Source organism: Oryza sativa, chromosome 3, assembly GCF_034140825.1.
Source record: "Oryza sativa Japonica Group chromosome 3, ASM3414082v1".
Lineage (NCBI taxonomy): Eukaryota > Viridiplantae > Streptophyta > Magnoliopsida > Poales > Poaceae > Oryza > Oryza sativa.
The window spans coordinates 30,276,706-30,290,007 of NC_089037.1; the positions used below are offsets into that span (position 1 = coordinate 30,276,706).

A 13,302-nucleotide genomic window follows, 5' to 3' on the forward strand; every position below is an offset into this window, starting at 1 on the left:
GCTGCATCGCCACCATCACTGCAAGCTCAAGCTTGGCAATCGCCTTCCCTTCACACGATAGCTACGGAACATAGCTGCCGATCCTGCATCGCCTTCACCACAGCTAGCTCGAGCTTGGCAATCGCCTTCCCTTTGCACGATGGATGCGGAACAAGGAAGGATGGGGACGGGGAGCTCCACCCAGATGACAGTGGCGCCAGAGCAGAGGAGGCACTGTGGGCCGCTTTGGCGCATCTTTGTCTTTTTGTCTTATTATTATTATTATTATTAGAATTGGCGCATCTTGTATCGACATCCCATTTCTCGCATAGTCGCCTGCCTTCCCTTCTTGCGGCGGGCGCATAGAGTGGTGTATCGTGGGTGCTCATGGTGTCCGTTGTTTGTTCGAAGGACCATTGACGTCCGGCCCCAGCACCAGGCCTGCGTCTATCCCTTAGCAGCCTGCGCGGTAGTGTGCCATGGCTCCATGCCCTGAGAGGAAAATGAATCATTGGCCAGAGTAAGGGACTAGGAGGAAAGAGAATCCTGGCCAGATAGCTACCACTTGCGGCCTTGCAAATTTATCACAAAGTGTAATGGTAGTGTTAAGATTTAACGCTAAAATATATAGTTTTGCTATAACTTATTAAAGCTATAACGTTATGATGTTTTTTTAATATGCAGTTCTATGATAGATTTGCTATAAAATCTGTAGATACGCCTTAAATATGTAGTATTGCGATAGTTTTGGTCAAATTATATGTAATTTTGTAAAATTTTACTTTAAATATTACTTTTTAATGTATAAATTTGAATATTATTTTTAATGTATAAACTTGACAATAAATTCTTTGGATTTTGGACAATAAATTCTTTGGATTTTGGCGATGTCAAGGGGAAAAAAATCCCATGTCACAAGCTTAATGGCTCTTTTAAAATGACAAAGAAATTTATAAAATCTAACCATATCATTTATAATAGAGTAAATTTCACAAAACTACATGTACTTTGGTCAAATTATTACAAAACTTTTGTCAAAAAAATTATTACAAAACTACAGATTTAAGATAATGTATCATAGAACTACAGATTTAACAATAAATTTATCACAAATTACATGTTTAAGGCTAAGTATCACAAAAATATAGATTTAATAATAAAATTATCACAAAACTACATGTTTTGGGATTTAAATCGTTAGCATTAATGTTATGTTGGACTTATAATTGTTCAAGTTTTGTGATTAAATTGTAACTAAACCTGTAGTTTTCATGATATTCCATTTTAAACATGTAGCTTTGTGACAAATTTAGTGTTAAATCTATACTTTTATGATAATTTGATCAAAGTACATGTAGTTTTGTGAAATTTAATCTTTACAATATTCAGAACAAACCTTTTAAATATATGTATTCCGAAAGGAGCAATGCTATACGTAAATATCTATCTAATATATTTACGGTGGCAGAGCCACTGACGTTTTGGCGGAACTTCTAAAAAGTAAAAAAAAAAATTAAACCTAAGCGATAATTATATTCGACTTTTAAAATACCAACGATAATAAAGAGAAGATACAATGGACGGCCGTAGAAGAGTATAATGGTAGCGTTTGACGGGACTTAACCCAACACGACAATGAACTCTAAAAACTATAAGATCCAATTTTTAAAAGTTCCAAGAAAAGTGAATAGAAACAGTGAAATATCGAGCAAAGCAAGTAGGGAATAATAATTGGGTGACTTTTAAAAACTATAAAATTAGAAACATGATAATGATAAGGTTTGATATTTTAAAGTCTTAAGAAAACGAGATATCTATTTAATAAATTTTAAGTAAAACATAATAAAAAATATATAATTTTATAGGGTTACTAGCCCGCGCAAGCAAGCTAGTTTTTATTAAAAAAGCAAAAAGATGTGAGATAATAACTTTAAGAGGTTTATAAGGCCTAAACCTTCGGTAATTATCCACATCGACGGATCCTCATCCTAATCCGTTCCCTTTGTCCTGTTCCCCCATCTTTTACACTGTTGCACTCTGCAACCGACGCATCAACCTCCACCGCCCTTCTTCCCCGCCGTCCCGAGAAAGGAACCGGAAAAAAAAAATCCCCAATTCCCCCTACGCCGAGCAGCGGCGTGCCGGCAATGTCCCTCCGCAAGCGCCAGCGTTCGGCGAGCAGCTCCCGCCTCAGCACCCTCTCCTCCTCGCCGGCTCCCCACACCGCCGCCGCCGCCGCCTCCGCCTCCTCCCCTCCGCTCTCCTTCCCCAACGCCGACCTCGTCCTCCGCCTCCACCTCGACCCCTGCCCCGACGACGACGCGGACCTCGACGCCGGCGAGGATCACCGCCCCTCCCTCGACCTCCACGTCTCCTCGGCGTCCCTGCTCCGCTCCCGCTACTTCGCCGCTCTCCTCTCCGACCGCTGGAGCCCCGCCCCCACCTCCGCCGCGGGGGGGCACGGCCACCTCTCGCTGGCCGTGGCCGCTCCGCGCTCTGCCTCGCACCCTTTCCACGCCCACGTCGAGGTCGTCCGCCTCCTCCACACCCTCGACTTCGCCGGCGCCATCCACTCGCCCGCCGACGCCCTCGACATCCTCCCCGTCGCGCTCCAGCTCCTCTTCGACGCGTGCGTCGAGGCGTGCACGCGGTTCCTCGAGGCGGTACCCTGGTCGCCCGACGAGGAGGCCCGCGTCCTCGAGATCGCGCCTCTCCTCCCCGCCGATGAGGCTGCCGACCTCCTCGCTCGGATCACGCCTCCCCCAGCCGCCTCCGCCTCCGCCGCCGGGGGCGAGGCCGCCAGGTCGCCCTCCGAGGCGATGCTGCACGGCTTGATCCACTCCGCCATCCATGGGCACCCGGTCCCCGCCGCAACCAAGGCGTTCGTCGCGATGCTCCTCAAGGACTACCCCTCCCGTGACTGCGTCCAGAAGGTGCTCGACGAGGCGTTCCTGTCACGGCTGGAGACTGTCAAGGAGCTCATGGGGAAGTATGCCAGCCCGGATTTCAGGGTCGCGGTGGACAGCGATGAGCGGGACGCGATACAGAGGCTGAACCTGCAGTCCGCGGTATTGAATGTGAGACACTTGCTCTGGCTCATCGAGAGGATGGTCGAAATGAGGGTGGCCGGTAATGCGGTTAAGCTGTGGAGTGAGCAGGCTGCACTGACTGCTGATCTGCAGAAGTTGCTGAATGATGTGGATATGTGGAAGAATATTACTCCTGGGCTTCCTGTGCTTGTTACCAGATGCACGCTCAGGTTCGCCAATTCGGTTGTGAATGGGGAGACAATAGTTCCTCGTCAGGTTAGCCTTCTGAGCTGATATTTGCCTTGTTATGAACTTGCATCCACGATAGTACTTAATGAAGGTATGCTGTGATGCCAAGTGTTGCATATCTGTTCAACGATCGCTTAGTTCCAATCTGATTATTTCCTTCTGTTGCAAAGCAAATCAATAGGTTTGAGTTGTTTAGTACAAGTATGTTACATCTGCAGAAGTAATCCAATGCTATATTTTGACTAAGCCATTGCTATGATTTATAATCGAATGTTCTCATGAGTAATCAGTAGTTACTTGTGGTTGTGATCTGGTAGCATCATTTAAAACAATCTATCTTCGGACATAATCATCATTTATTTCCCATTGTTTCGTGGTTAGGATAAACATGACTTATGTACTGTTTTTGGGAACAATTTTACCACGAGGATCATAGGTGTAGACATTCCTTTATATTTTTAGTGCAATAAACTAGTGGCTTTTTCTGGATAGTTTGGGTGCATACATGTGCATTTTTAAGAGTTCCAGGTTGTTGCTTGAAGTCTTGAGCATTAGTTTGGAGTTGTTTGCAATTTGCATCCAGTAAACAAGTGCTAAATCTAACTGAACGAATGTCCATATGAGCAAATATTATTTTGAAAGTAGTTAGTAGGCTAAATTGAGCTTACCCAGAGTTAGTACCTAGATAGTTATTTCCAATTCCCACAGGTTGTCATACTTCTTCTATGATCATTTTGTTCTGCGGACAGATTTTTTTATTGCTCCTCTGTAATGTATTCCATGTTTCTTTTTCTTAGCGCTATGCTTGTAATCACTCATGGTTTTACCATTTTTATGTATGATCATTTCATTCCATGTTCACAGCTTGTTTGATAGTTTCTTTGTATTGACCTCTATACTATCTACAATGGCTGTCTCTGGTTGGTTGCAACTCACTTTTAAGTGTGCCTGGAAGTTTTTATGTGTGTATCTGTGTTGGATCAACTCGGGTGGGTCTATAGTTTAATAAGACAGTAAAACTTGAAATAATTGTATCTTTTCAGTGTACAGGAGCAGAAAACTAGACATGCATCAATCTAAATTCGATTCATGTGGAAATTACTGTGCATATCAGTTTGGTGGGTTCAATAAGATTTTTCATTAGTAATACTTTAAGAGGTTGAGTTGTGAGTTGGATAAAGGTTACTTTGTTGTACTTGTGTTGTTGTTTAACTTGATGGGTCTCTATGAGTAAAAAAAGCATATGTCCCTGCCTCCTCAGATAGCCAAGCTCTCAACTGCGAGGCCTTTGTGTATATGTTTTTTTTCTTCTCTCTGGCCAGGCAGAGTTGGTCTAAAAGCATTTGGCAGATGGTAGGCCAGCTCTTTTATGAATAACTTTGGCAAGAAAAGCTAGCAGGTCATCCAAATGAGATGGGTTTTTCCCGTAGATCAGTGTATTAAAGAAATGCTCAGATCTGCTATTGTGCTTGTCTAAGTACCATGTCAATCCACTAGGTACACAATCAACATCTAGTTGTATGATGGCAACAATGACAAGCACATTTTACAACCCTGAACTTTCATGAATATATGCACAAGAATTAAAAAGTAAAGCTCAACTCAAACTATACTATCAAATTATGAACTATCAGAACTGTTCAATTTTCAACCATGGTACAGATAGTTTTGGTTGACATAACATTGATGGTGTGTGGCCTGAGGCTGAGACAGTTTTTTTTGGGACTCAGCTAATCCTCTTGATCTCTGGCATAGCTGAACACACAATTTTATCTGATGATATCCTTGTAGCTCTCTGTCTAGTATTGCCAGATTTTCCATGGAGAGCTCATACTACATTATAATACACGCTTGTAGCTTTGTTCTTGTGTTTAATTGGGTCTGACATATATGACATTTCTGCTTCTCAGGTGAGGACGAAGCTTGTCAGAAGTTGGCTTCCTGTCCTAAACGTCTGCAGGAACATGGTTCAGCCTATGCAGTGTGGATACAAGTCACCAAATTGCCAAGAGCTAGAGGAGACATTTCTTCAGATCATCTCCACCTTGCCTGTCCCAGATGCTCAGGAGTTGCTGCAACAGTGCCTCGGGTTCTCGACTCGCAACGTCGACGACTGCCCGCACTTGATCGCAGCCTTCAAGACATGGTTCAGGCGTGCTGGCCGGGCTCCTCAAGGTGCAGAAAATTGAGATGAGCGCTGCAGCTAGTGTCTGCCAACAGTGGGTGCTGTCTTGTGCGAAATCTCACATCTAGTTCAATGTAGTTCCTAACGCTGTTTCTGTACATTGTTGTACTACCTACCCTATCTATTGCCATGTAAGGTATATGATATGTACATAACAACATTTTTCTGTTCGTGTGAAACATGTTACCCAAGTGCAGATGAATGATGCACTAAACTAACTATTCACGCGTGCAATGTTCTTCCCTTCGGAATGTGAATATAACTTGACGACAAATGTATATTCAGCTGATGATTTCTTCTGTTTATCTGCCGCAAGAACACTGCAGTCCAGTGAGTTTATCGGTTTCTCTTGTCTACAACTGAGAATTGCGGTCCCGGTGTATCACTCAAATAAGCTCATATTTTGTGTTCTGCGAGTTTCAGAATTCAGACCATTCTCTTCAAAAGAATTCAGATAGTACTACTGAATTGCTCGTGCTATTCTCTCGCCAACGTGGCAAAGCAGTATCCTCTGATCTGGTTTATTAATTCTTTCTCGTTTGCTGGAACATTTAGTGGAGAACATGACTAAGTTCAAAAGTCAGAATTCGGTTTCTTCCTCATTCCATTCAGAATTCTTTTCATATAAAATAGCTGTGGTAAACTCCTAGTCTCTGCAGCAACTAAAGTCTCCCCTTAAAATATAGGATTCAAATCTGGAAAGAGGTCTACGCACGAAATGTCACTATTTCAGCACAAGTCTCATGTTCTACGTAAGACCCAGAATGTTTAGTTCTAGAAGGGACAGTGATTATGGAAGTTGTTATGAACCTGAGTTTTAATCTAAAAGGAGATTAAAGATTTAAGACGCTCTCATCTTTCACTCGCCAAGGACACGTTTTCTACATTATTACAGTACATTACGTTGGGAAGGTTGATACTTAGCCCAACCCAAAATACAAGTGGCCAAAAGCAAGCCAAATTTGAGAGATTTTATCTCGTCGTCTTCCTTCACATCGACATTACACAAAGGAGGAGGAGAAAAAACAGAAAGAAAGAAAAAAATGGAAGAAAAATTGGAACGAAGAAGAGGAAGACACGAGTGACACGCCATGAATTCTAGCACCGAATTGTACACATGTGCGACGAGCTGCGGCGACGACGAGCCGACGGGACGGTGAGAGCCATGGCGTGCAACGGCGAGCTAGTAGAAGCCCTGCACCGGCCACCGGCGGTCGGGATCGGGGAGCCACGACGAGCGCTTCTTCTTCTTGTCCTTCTTGTCCTTGCTGCCGCCGCCGTCCTCGCCGTCGACCTCGGCCTCCTTCTCGCCGTCGGAGCTCTTGGAGTCGCCGTCGGAGGAGCTGCACCCGGCGGCCACGCCGCCGCCGCCTCCTCCGCCGCCGGACTTGTTCCTGGACCGCACGTACTCGATGAGCCTCCACGCCGCCGGCTTCGGCTGCTGCGACCGCGGCGGGGACGGGGGCTCCTTGGCCGGCTTCTGCGCCTTCCGCTCCGCCGCCTGCAGCTTCGGCGTCCCCGTCGGCGTCGGCGTCTGCGGCTGCGGCAGCTTCTCCGCGGGCGGCGCCGGGGCGTCGCTCTTCATCAGCGGGTCCGCGTCGTCGGGGAGCCGCGCCGACTGCGACAGCCGCTCGTACTCCGGCAGCGGCACCGTCTCCTCCGACGACGCCCCGCCCTCCTTCCCGCTGCCGACGCAGTCCATGAGCAGCAGCTGCTGGTGGCTGCCCCCGCCCGCCCTCCGCCTCTGCCGCCGCGCCCTGAACCTCGATCCCCTGCCGCTTCCGCCGCCGTAGCGCTTCTCCTCCTCCAGCTGCTGCTGCTGCTGCTGCTCCTCCTCGTCATCTTCCGTGTGAACCAGGACGTCCATATTTATCTCGGCTACTGGCGCCACAAACCATGCACCGTCTCTCTCTCCCGATCTCGCGATCTCGCGTTGGGAGTATAAATTTTGCGCAAGTGATGATGGGGGTGCAAATGGATGGCGAGAGAGGGAGGGGGAATGGGGGGAAAAGCTGGGGAATGCCAAGTTTGACAAGGATTTTTGGCTCGCGAAATCGCGTTTTTATTCAAGCGTGTGGGCGTTTGACCCGCGCGCACGGAGGTCGGGGTCGTGGTGGTGGTGGTGGTGGGCGCCGTGGCGAGGTGATCCAGCCACGCGCAGACGCGCCCGCTTGGCTCGCGTCGCGTGCCGTGGCGTGCGCGTTCGAGGGCGGGGCGCGTAGGTGGATTTGGACAGTTTTGACGGCGGAGAAACGGCAAGCCATGGCCTTCTTTACTTGGTGAAAAGAAAATTTTTTAGTTACATCAGACGTGACCGGATATCAGAAAGGGTTTTTAACACGAATGAACAAACTAATTTCATAACAGCACATGTGGTTACTGCAGCACTTATGGTTAATCATGGATTAATTAGGCTCAATAGATTCGTCTCGCGATTTCCATGTAAGTTGTGTAATTAGTTTTTTTATTTTATTTATATTTAATGCTTCACGTATATATAAAAAAGTTGATGTGATGTTTTTGAAAAAAAAATTAGAAACTACACCAGGCCCATATCGTGATCATCAGAGAGGCCGGGTAGTACACAAAGTGTGCGTTAACTAGTGACACTTGCGAATTTCGGGAGGAGGCAGGAACGAACTTGGTCAAGTCCTGAACTCTGACCGCATTATATCCCAGGTAGTACTTCTGTTTGTGTTGCAAATTTATACAAAAGGGAATATAAAATCACATTTCAAGTTTCAACACATCTCACTAAACGACATCCGCTTCTCCGCTTATCAGCCATAACCGAAATTTAAGTTTTAAATTTCATTTGTTAATTTTAGAGTTGATTTTGAGGTTTTTATTATTGTAGTTTATTTTTAGCATTGACTTTTAACCATTGGCAACACATGCCTATAAACTATTCTTTATTTGGTTTATTCATTTTTTCCATTTTGTATTCACGGTAGTTCAAACATCAGAGCGTTTAGTAGAGAGTTAAAACCGTCGTTTTGTGAGACGATATGTGAAAATGAAATGTAGATATATAGTTTTGTGAAACTAATTTTCAAAAGCGTATTTTTCTTTTATTTTTTTTTCATTTACAACGTAGACTAATGAAAGGGGTAAATGACTAATATCATGGACTGCCTATTTTTTCCACTTCACAAATATTGCAAGTAGAGTAAATAATTACGTAGAAATATATTAGTGATGGTTATGTCAACTAGGTTTAACAAAACGCGGTTTCCGTGAAAATTGGACTTTTTGAACCGGCTCGGGAAAAAGTGCTCGGTTTTCACTTTTCAGTTGAGTTAAAAAAATAGATTGAATTTTAGAACTTTTTTTTGAAATTTTCTGACAAATTTCACCATTAGTCAATGGTTTTCGTGAAAAAAAGGGAAAAATCTTTGGTCCCTTTCTTTAAGTGATTCGGTTCATGAACCTGTTGTCAATTATATATATGTAAATGGGGAGAGTACATATACCACCTCCGGAATTATCGACAGTAAAGGACCACTCGCCTTTCACCCCAGTTGCAAAATACAAACATAACAAATTTCCAGTTGAGCTAATCAAAAACCCTATTTTGTACGATCATTGGATCTAGACAGAATGGATCAAATTAAGCACTCCTCGATCGCTAACTGGCCACTCCACATGACGGTGGTCACGATCTCTGGGGACGCCTCGTGTCGCTAAACAAATGCCAAAACCACGAGACGATTATCTCTCTATAGGATCTGGTAATCTGGTATTTCTAGTCCTCCAACGCTAAGCCGAAACTATATTATAGTTGCATATGGCATCTGCTTGGATTAGACCAAGCAGATTAAGAAAACGAGAAAGGATTTTACGCGGCGAGTCGGCGTCGATGCAGGCAGTCGATGCCGTGCTCGCACGCTGGCTTCGCTGCCTTTACACGCCACAAGGCCCACTCTTGGTCAATAATGTACTGATCTTAAGACTGAATTAATAGGGAAAAGGATCTCATATGCTTAGCATGATCAGCCTCGTTAATCGCGTAGGAGTACTAATTAATCACCCGGCCCAGTTCGTCATTGTGTCCTGAAAATTAAAGATAACTGTAGCGAAGGCACATCTGATCGGCATGATGATCCTCTCCTAGATTGGCGTAATTAACATGTAATAATCCCCGGGGAATGGTACGGTTGCAGGCTGCACTCCGTGCATGTAGCCCACTGAATCTTGGGTGACCGGTTTGATAAGGAGTTGTTGTCCCCCGTATTCACCGGCAGGCAGATTAGTTTGATGCTAAACACGCCGGAGATCCGCTGTTGGACGGCGGCATGTTCATCGTTGCAAGCGATTTGGTTGGACCACATCACTCGAGCCAGCTGCCGGTAGCATGTGCATACAGCCATGCACACGCAGCTTAAACCTTGCTTAGTTAGCGAGATGAAAGTTAACTTTGGAGTAGTAACCAACTTAACCATGAGCTAGCTAAGCTGATGAGCCGTGTATACATACAATTTTGGACGTTGGAAGCAACAAAGCAAACCGATCGAATAGATTGTAGGCAGCAATCGACATGATGCAATCACACTCGTGGTCCTTGCCGCTTTGCTTCGCGTCTCACCGCGTGGGTGGTCGTAGGCCTAGTCCACGCCGGTCGCCGGAGGCGAGACCGAGAGGCATCAGTTGTCTCCCGTAAGGTTGTGATCGAGTTGATCAATTATAGATCGAGTTACCTCCCACTTAAGTCTCCTGCACACACCTTGGTCAGGGATCAGCTTCCGTCTTCCGGTTGTAGTACTTGTCCAGCGTACGTCTCCCTCTTCGCCGGTGCCTGTCCGACCAATTCACCTTCACCATCCAGACCATCGTCCCGGCGCGTCATTCGGGCTCAACACAAGGCTGTTTGGTCGCTGGTTGCGATCCGTTTCGGCCCAGTAAATATGGGCATGCAGCACGTAAGAAAAAGATGATCGAGTATGTTTTAGTATGTTTTAACATATTGATCGAATCAATTTGTATCTCTTAACTGTCATTGATATGTGCCTGCAAGGATGTATAATAAGAGAGATTCACCAAGATTGGTAAATTTCCGTTCGTCGCACTTATTTTCGTCTGCCAATTGTTCGATTCCTTCTCCCCTCTCGCACGTGCGTGCGTGACGAAATACATGTCGCATCATAGTACAGCAGAAAAAAAAAGAGGGTTTGGATAGGGCTTTATTCCTAGGTCGATAAGAAGCGGATTTGCTCAAATTCTTAGAAAAACGGAAAGAGGAGGAAATAAGGATTGAAACCCCTCAATCAATCTATCTATTATATTATTAAAACAGCTTTGAAAGGAGACACCACGTTCGCTGTGGAGACTAGAAAATCCCACATTAATCGAAGAAAAAGAAAAAAAAAGAAAAGTAGAGTTTAAGTAGAAGTACAATATTAACTAATTTTTTTAAAAAAAATAAATTCTGAAATTAGAAAAAGAAAAATAAGATTTCAATTAGGAATATAATTTATAACTAACTAAAATATGTGATAAAAATAAAAACTATTGAAAGAAAAGACCATATAAAACACATGACGAGATAAATTAAGTAACAGGCCTATAAAAGAGTAGAGTGGTGGCGGTTGATATAACATATAAAAATTGTTAATAAAACACCAAATAGAATCCTAATGACGATTAAAAGGAGGGACATTAGGCAGGCGGTGAAGCTAACAAATAAGGCGGTTGCTGGGACTTCTAGAAAGACAAAAATACATTGATAATCATATTCGATTTTTAAAATTTCAATGACAATAAAAATGAGAAGCACCGGGCAGGGTGTATAAGAGTATAGTTGCAGAGCCGCCGACGGTTGACGGGACTTTTAGAAAATAAAAAATGAATTCTAACGATAGTTATGTTCGATTTTTAGAATCACAATGACAATTAAGAGTAGGCGGCGGACGGGCTGTACAGGGGCATAGTGGCATCGTTTGATGACTTCTAAAAATTATAAAAAAATAAAATTACAAGTCCAATTTTTAAAGGTTCGGAACTTCTAAAAAATAAAAAAAACAATGATAATCATGTTCGATTTTAAAATCTCAATGACAATAAAGAATGGAGGCAGCGGACGAACCGAAGAGGAGTACAATGGCAAAGCCACTAACGGTTTGGCGGGACTTCTAGAAAGTAAAAATGAACACAAACAATAATTATGTTCGATTTTTAAAATCTCAATATCAATAAAGAGAAGAGACAGTGGACGGGCCGTAGAGGAGTATAATGACAACGTTTGACGGGACATCTAGAAATTATAAAAACGAAACCCAACGTGACAATAAACTCTAAAAACTATAAAATCTAATTTTTAAAGGTTCTAAGAAGAATAAATAGAAATAGTGATAGATCGAACAAGCAAATAAAGAAAAAGATGACATAAGGAGTAGCAACTGGTGTGACTTTTAAAAACTATATAATTAGAAACACGAGAATGATAAGGTTTGGTCTTTTAAAGTCTTAAGACAATGAGATAGCTATTTAATAAATTTTAAGTAAAATCATACTAAAACAATATATGATTTTGTTTGGGTGCTAGCTGCGCAATTGCGCGGGTCACCCAGCTAGTTATCTCCAAAGATACGATCGGATTTCACAGAGGAGGTGGCTTCAGGGAGGCATCGGGAAGATGAGGAACCTCGACGGAGGTAGGGGAAGATACTGTAGCGATGGGTCCACAACACAGTTAGAGGACATGGGGGGATTAGTAGACTTTTGGTTGCTTGCTGGGCTGGATACGTGATTGCGGGCCGAGGCCGACGGGAGAGGAATAAGTTCACTTGAGATCCCTCATGTTGACGTTGAGTTTGAAATACATCCCTAAACCGCAAAAACCGGGAAGAACGCATCCCTCATCTTTCAAAACCGGTGCAAATATAGTCCCAAAGGCCAAAGCAGTATTGAAGATGGTTTTAGGTGACGTAGCGCTGACATGACACAATAAGCAAAATAAAAAAATAAAAACCACATAGGACCCACATGTAACTATGTAAGGGTGTGTTTAGTTCACGTCAAAATTGAAAGTTTGATTGAAATTGGAACGATGTGATAGAAAAATTGAAAGTTTGTGTGTAGGAAAGTTTTGATGTGATGGGAAAGTTGGAAGTTTGAAGAAAAAGTTTGAAACTAAACTCGGCCTAAGTTATATTCTTTTTATCCCCTCTCGCTCCTGTCAGGCGGCGGCCATTGCTGCTCCGAGCAAGGAGCAGCGGATAAGAGCGACGGCGGGCAGGGCAGGGCGAGCGTCGACACCTCGATCTGGGTCACCGCCGTGCTTGTCGGCAACCACGAGGAGAGGAAGGAGAGGGGGCCAATATGTGTGTTGTTGAGGAAAAAAAATTATGCGTAGACCGGCTGCAAAACCCGCAGCGTGCATACCCGACTTAAATGGGCGGCACATGGACGAGGGAGCAATCCGACGGCGCCCCTGCGCAGCTCCATCCGCACCAAGAGAAGGCTCAGCTCGCTCATGTCGACTCCCACAACCAAAAGCGCGCATCGAGCCGAGCGTGAGGAATGGACTGGCTCTGGCTTAGCGACTCGCTCGCATCCTTTTCTTCCGCTTTTCTTTCCCCCGCCGCCGTCGCGATCTCCTTCCCCATCTCGCCTCATCTATCTGGATCGTCTCTCCTCGGCGCCGTCGGCTAGCCGGTAATCCCCTCCGTTCAACAACCGATGCGGTCACCTCTCTCGCCTGCTACCGTCGTCGCCGCCTCCCCTGTGTTCCCCTCCGCGCGCCTCCCCCCTGGCTACGGGCGCCATTGGTGACGGCGGCGGCGGCTGGGTCAGCTAAAGCGAGCACGAGGTGTGTTCCCCTCTACCTCCCTCCTGGCCAGGGGCATCGGGCGCCTTCGGTGA

At 44.8% G+C, this 13,302-nt stretch overlaps 2 protein-coding genes across 2 annotated transcripts; one reads left to right on the forward strand and one right to left on the reverse strand.

Moving 5' to 3' along the window:
• The first annotated feature begins 2,032 nt into the window (after positions 1–2,032).
• On the forward strand, positions 2,033–5,660 carry LOC4333950 (BTB/POZ domain-containing protein At3g05675). Its single transcript, XM_015772361.3, has 2 exons — positions 2,033–3,284; positions 5,168–5,660. The coding sequence occupies exons 1-2, from the start codon at positions 2,127–2,129 to the stop codon at positions 5,444–5,446; spliced, it is 1,437 nt and encodes a 478-aa protein (XP_015627847.1). The 5' UTR covers positions 2,033–2,126; the 3' UTR covers positions 5,447–5,660.
• Positions 5,661–6,393: 733 nt separating this feature from the next.
• On the reverse strand, positions 6,394–7,422 carry LOC9271618 (uncharacterized). The gene has a single exon (XM_015773461.3). The coding sequence runs from the start codon at positions 7,307–7,309 to the stop codon at positions 6,626–6,628; it is 684 nt and encodes a 227-aa protein (XP_015628947.1). The 5' UTR covers positions 7,310–7,422; the 3' UTR covers positions 6,394–6,625.
• Between the last annotated feature and the right edge of the window lie 5,880 nt (positions 7,423–13,302).

Bases quoted from the DNA above. Each gene is read 5' to 3' on its own strand.
- LOC9271618 (XM_015773461.3), bottom strand. From the start codon at position 7,309: ATGGACGTCCTGGTTCACACGGAAGATGACGAGGAGGAGCAGCAGCAG.
- LOC4333950 (XM_015772361.3), top strand. From the start codon at position 2,127: ATGTCCCTCCGCAAGCGCCAGCGTTCGGCGAGCAGCTCCCGCCTCAGC. The intron at 3,285-5,167 runs GTTAGCCTTCTG...TCTGCTTCTCAG, and splicing joins AGACAATAGTTCCTCGTCAG to GTGAGGACGAAGCTTGTCAG.